This window comes from Perca fluviatilis, chromosome 19 (assembly GCF_010015445.1).
Source record: "Perca fluviatilis chromosome 19, GENO_Pfluv_1.0, whole genome shotgun sequence".
NCBI lineage: Eukaryota > Metazoa > Chordata > Actinopteri > Perciformes > Percidae > Perca > Perca fluviatilis.
In genome coordinates this window covers 554,559-560,183 of record NC_053130.1, presented here as the reverse complement: position 1 = coordinate 560,183, position 5,625 = coordinate 554,559, and the positions used below count along the sequence as shown (strand labels likewise).

Sequence of the window (5,625 nt, the reverse complement as noted above, 5' to 3'; positions counted from 1 at the left end):
CCACACACCAGACAGCACACACACAGTCGCCACATCAGCACACACCACACACACACACCACACACACACCCCACCCACACACACCACTACCACACAACAGACACACTCACACACTACACACACTTTGACCACATACACACACACAACCATACACACACACCTGGACCATACACACACACACAATACACACACGAGCGATTACACACGGTTAGTCATTACGTTTTGTAGTAAAGTAAACTCTTATTTTAAACTTGTGTTTTGATGAAGAAACAGTTCAGGAGTAGTGGGTAGCTTACTATTCAGTGTCTCCTTAATTGTTCCTTATTGTAAAATATATAAAAATAACGTCAATGGGTCTATCCCGTTAAATGATCGTGATGTGTGATGTTAGTATGGAGCGCTTTTTTATTTGAAATATATATATATATATATTTATATTACAGGTTGTTTTGGTGGTAGGTTTTGTAAAACTATTTCTGTAATATTTTAAAAGTGTGGATGCAATGTGTTTGTTCTATACAATAAATAGATGTTTAAACATATGTTACTGTGTTTTTGTGTTTCCTGGAGTTAATTGTAACTTTATTATTGTGTTTGGGTTCGGTGGTGTAATTATTTGTGTGTTAGTAAGATGTTGATTATGAGTGTTGGGGGTGTTTTGTGTCTTTTGTTTTTTAGTTTTGTGTATTGTGTGTGTTGTGAGGTGTGTGTGTGTATGTTTTATGTGTTATTGTTTGTGTGTGTTGGGTGTGTGTTTTAGTGTTTTTTTTTGGTTTGTTTGTCTTGGTGTGTGTGTACGGGTTGTTATTTAACTGTTGTTTGTGTGTTGTTTGAAGTAGTGTCTGTGTATTTTTGTGTGTGTAACTGTGTATGTGTGTGTGTGTATGTGTGTATGTAACCTGTGTGTGTGTGTTTTCTAGTGTGAGGTAGTGGAGTGTGTGATTGTCTTATCTACGTTTAAAAATATGTTACTGTGTGTTTCCTGTGTGTGCAACTTGTGTGTGTGTTTCCTGTGTGTGCAACTTGTGTGTGTGTGTAACCTGTGTGTGTGTAACCTGTGTGTGTGTAACCTGTGTGTGTGTGTGTGTGTGTGTGTGTGTGTGTGTGAGAGAGAGAGTGTGTGTGTAACCTGTGTGTGAGAGAGAGTGTGTGTGTAACCTGTGTGTGAGAGTGAGTGAGTGTGTGATTGTCTTATCTACGTTTAAAAATATGTTACTGTGTGTTTCCTGTGTGTGCAACTTGTGTGTGTGTTTCCTGTGTGTGCAACTTGTGTGTGTGTTTCCTGTGTGTGCAACTTGTGTGTGTGTGTGTGTGTGTGTGAGAGAGTGCGTTTCCTGTGTGTGTGTGTGAGAGAGTGCGTTTCCTGTGTGTGTGTTTCCTGTGTGTGTGTGTTTCCTGTGTGTGTGTGTTTCCTGTGTGTGTGTGTGTGAGAGAGTGTGTGTGTGTGTGTTTCCTGTGTGTGTGTGAGAGAGAGTGTGTGTGTGTGTGTTTCCTGTGTGTGTGTGAGAGAGAGTGTGTGTGTGTGTGTTTCCTGTGTGTGTGTGTTTCCTGTGTGTGTGTGTGAGAGAGAGTGTGTGTGTGTGTGTTTCCTGTGTGTGTAACCTGTGTGTGTGTGTGAGAGAGTGTGTGTGTGTGTGTGTGTGTGTGTTTCCTGTGTGTGTAACCTGTGTGTGTGTGTGTGTGTGTGTGAGTGAGTGAGTGAGTGAGTGAGTGAGTGGTGAGTGAGTGAGAGAGAGAGAGTGTGTGTGTGTGTGTGTGTGTTTTCCTGTATGTGTAACCTGTGTGTGTGTGTGTGTGTGTGTGTAAGAAAGAGAGAGAGAGAGAGAGAGAGAGAGAGAGAGAGAGAGTGGGGGGGGAGAGAGTGAGTGTGTGAGAGAGAGTGAGTGAGTGTGTGTGTGTGTGTGTTGTCTTACCTAAGTTAAAAGGATGGTTTTTTTTCTACTTTTCTATGAAAATATTCCAACTTTTTCTCATAATAATGAACTTTCTTCTACTTGTGGTCTGTGCGCGTCTTATTTTTCTGTCCTGTGCATGTGTACAGACAGACAGAGACAGAGCAGGGACAGATGAACAGACCAGACAAGAGACAGACAGACAGACAGACGGAGACAGGCAGAGACAGACAGACGACAGACAGACAGAAGAAATAGACAGAAGAGAGTTTCTGACGAGGAATGTGAAGAGTTTTCAGCGTTGGTGACTCCGATGCGTGAACACCAGACAGTTTCCTCCCCAGAGCGTCTGGACCAAATCGAACGAACCGTAGCCACCTTCTTCCTTCGAACACCTCCACCAACACCACGTTCATCATCAAAGCAGCGTTAGCTCAACATCAACGCTCACACCAAGTCAAGGCTCAACACATGCAGTCAGCCTCAACATGCAGGTCAAAGACTCAACACATGCAGTCAACACTCAACACATCCTCAAACCTCAACACGTACAGTCAAACCTCCACACATCGTCAAGCGCTCAACACATGCGTCAAGCCTCAACACCGCATGTCAAACACTTAACACATGCAGTCAAGCGCTCAACACATGCAGTCAAGCCTCAACACGGTCAAACACTCAACACAGCGATCAAGCCTCACACATGCAGTCAAGGCTCAGCAATAGTCAAACCCTCCAGCTTGGCAAGTCAAGCCTCAACACATGCAGTCAAACACTCAACACATCGTCAACGCTCAACAGCACGTCAAAGCGCTCAACACATGATCCCAAACACTCAACACATCAGTCAAGCGCTCAACACATGAGTCAAGCCTCAACACATCGTCAAAGCTCAACACATGCAGTCAAACCTCAACACATGCAGTCAAACCTCAACACATGCAGTCAACCTCCGCACATGCAGTCAAGCGCTCAACACATCGTCAAACACTCAACATCATCAAGACACTCACACATCAGTCAACGCTCAACACATGCGTCAAGCCTCAGCACATGTCAGTCAAGCGCTGCCAATATGTTTAGACATTCAAACCTCAACACATGCATCAAACCTCAACACATGCAGTCAAACACTCACACATGCAGTCAAACCTCAACACATGCAGTCAAGCTCCACATGAGTCAAGGCACGGTCAAAGCTCAACATGCAGTCAAACACTCAACGTCGTCAAACACTCCACATAAACCTCAACACGCGCTCAAACACTCAACACATCAACCTCAACACTGCTCAACCTCACACATCGTCAAACCTCAACACATGCAGTCAAACACTCAGCACATGCAGTCAAACACTCAACACATTATCAAACCTCAACACATGCAGTCAAACCTCAACACATGCGTCAAACACTCAGCACTGCGTCACACTCAACACATGCAGTCAAACACTCACACATGCAGTCAAGCCTCAGCACTGAGTCAAAACTGTACGGAGTGATGTCCAGTTACCTGTGTGAGAGGTGAATCTGGCGTTTGTGGGAGGGACTTCGTTCTATCGGTTTGATTGACGGCTCCTGGGAGCCTTCAGGACCACAGTGTCCGACCCCTCGATGGTCACACAGTCCTCAGGGCAAAACAAGACACAAACTGTTTCAGGTCTGCCGGAGATTTCTTAAAGACGTCAAAGAACATAGAAATGTTAAAGAAACACAATTCTTGGATGTTGTTGTGTATTGATGATGTTGCGTGTTTTTCTGTGTTATTAGTGTGTGGTATTGTGTTTCTATAATGAGTGGTAAAGTGTTTTCTGTGGTATTGTTGATGATATGATGATATTGATGATGATGATATGATGATGATGATGTGTTTAATGATGAGTAATTTTTCTTGTGTGTGATTGTGATATTGATGATGATATGATGTGTTTATATGTGATGTTTTCTTATTGATGATGTGTTGTTTGTATTAGTGTTTTATGTATTGTTTTATTGATATGTTTTTTTGTGTGTGTGATGTGATGTGTTGTATTATTTGTTTTTATATGTGAGTGATAAGTGTTTTTTGTGATGTGTTGGTATTATTGTGTTTCTGTTGTTTGTTTTTTATTGAGTGTTTTCTTGGTTTTTGTTTGTGTGTGTGTGTTTTTTTTTTGTGGTTTCTATTATTAGTGAGTAAGTGTTTTTGTTTTTGTGTTTTGTTTTTGTTTTTATTTGAGTAAGTGTTTTTTTTGTTTTTGTGATGTTGTGTGTTTGGTATTGTTTTTATTTTGTATTGTATATGGATTGTATATTAACTATTGTACATTGGTACCCAACTGTTAAAGTACACCTGGTATTTGGAAGAATTTATGTATCAATAATTTTTGTGTTGTGTGTTTGTTTTTATTATGTTATTGTGTTACTTTTTTTTATTGTTTGGTATTGTGACTGTGTGTTGTGTTTTTATTGTACCTTTTATTATTGTGTGTACGTATTGTATTTTATTATTGTGCTTGTGTTTGTACCTGTGTGTATTAGTGTTACCTTGGTAGTTTTGCTTGTGTTATTATTGTTACCTGTGATGTTGTGTTTTTTTATTATTTTGTTTGTTTTTGTTGATGTTGTTTTATTGTTTATTTGTTTTTTTTTGTATGGTTTGTTACTGTGTGTTGTTTTATTATTTTTTATTGTTATTTTGTTATTTTGTGTTTATTTTTTGTTTATTGTATTTATTGTACTGTGTTTTATTGTTATTGTTGTGTTACTGTGTTATTGTTTTGTTACTTTATTGTTATTGTGTGTTACTGTGTGTGTTTGTGTGTGTATTTTTTTCCTGTGTGTGTTTTTTATGTGTTACCTGTGGTTTGTGTTTTACTGTGTGTGTGTGTGTGTGTGTGTGGTGTGTGTGTGTGTGTGTGTGTGTGTGTGTGTGTGTGTGTGTGTTACTGTGTGTGTGTGTGTGTGTGTGTGTGTGTGTGTTACCTGTGTGTGTGTGTGTGTGTGTTACCTGTGTGTGTGTGTGTGTGTGTGTGTGTGTGTGTGTGTGTGTGTGTGTGTGTGTGTGTGTGTGTGTGTGTGTGTTACCTGTGTGTGTGTGTGTGTGTTACCTGTGTGTGTGTGTGTGTGTTGCCTGTGTGTGTGTGTGTTACCTGTGTGTGTGTGTGTGTGTGTGTGTGTGTGTGTGTGTTACCTGTGTGTGTGTGTACTGTTACCTGTGTGTGTGTGTGTGTTACCTGTGTGTGTGTGTGTGTGTGTGTGTGTGTGTGTGTGTGTGTGTGTGTGTGTGTGTGTGTGTGTGTGTGTGTGTGTGTGTTACCTGCGATTCTCTGTTGTCGCTCTCTGCTGCGGTGAACGGCCGAACCCTCAGAAACACCTGCAGGTTCTCCGACTGAACGTTGTCCTGATGAGAGAAAAACATCAAGAACAACATCTGTCACCATGACAACCTCCAGCAACATCCCCATCACTGACAGACCAATAGTAGTTGAGTACATTTACAGGGCCGGGTACCCAATTCAGCACTTTAGGCACATTTTTTGTCTCTAAATACACTTTTTTTGTCTCCGAATACACTTTTCTTGTCTTAAAATACACATTTTTTATCTCTAAATAAACTTTTTGTCTCTAAATACACTTTTTTTTTCTCCGAATACACTTTTCTTGTCTTAAAATACAAATTTTTTATCTCTAAATAAACTTTTTATCTCTAAATAAACTTTTTGTGTCTAAATACACTTTTTTTTTCTCCGAAT

At 40.5% G+C, this 5,625-nt stretch overlaps 1 protein-coding gene across 1 annotated transcript in view; it reads right to left on the bottom strand.

Moving 5' to 3' along the window:
• Positions 1–3,447: 3,447 nt before the first annotated feature.
• Positions 3,448–5,625, bottom strand: part of LOC120548402 (kinesin-like protein KIF20A) — a 5,917-nt gene continuing 3,739 nt past the window's right edge. Inside the window, exons 3-4 of the mRNA XM_039784665.1 lie at positions 5,190–5,273; positions 3,448–3,519 (exon numbers count right to left, since the gene is read on the bottom strand). Coding sequence (XP_039640599.1) covers positions 3,448–3,519; positions 5,190–5,273 — 156 coding nt within the window. The remainder of the gene's footprint in view (positions 3,520–5,189; positions 5,274–5,625) is intronic.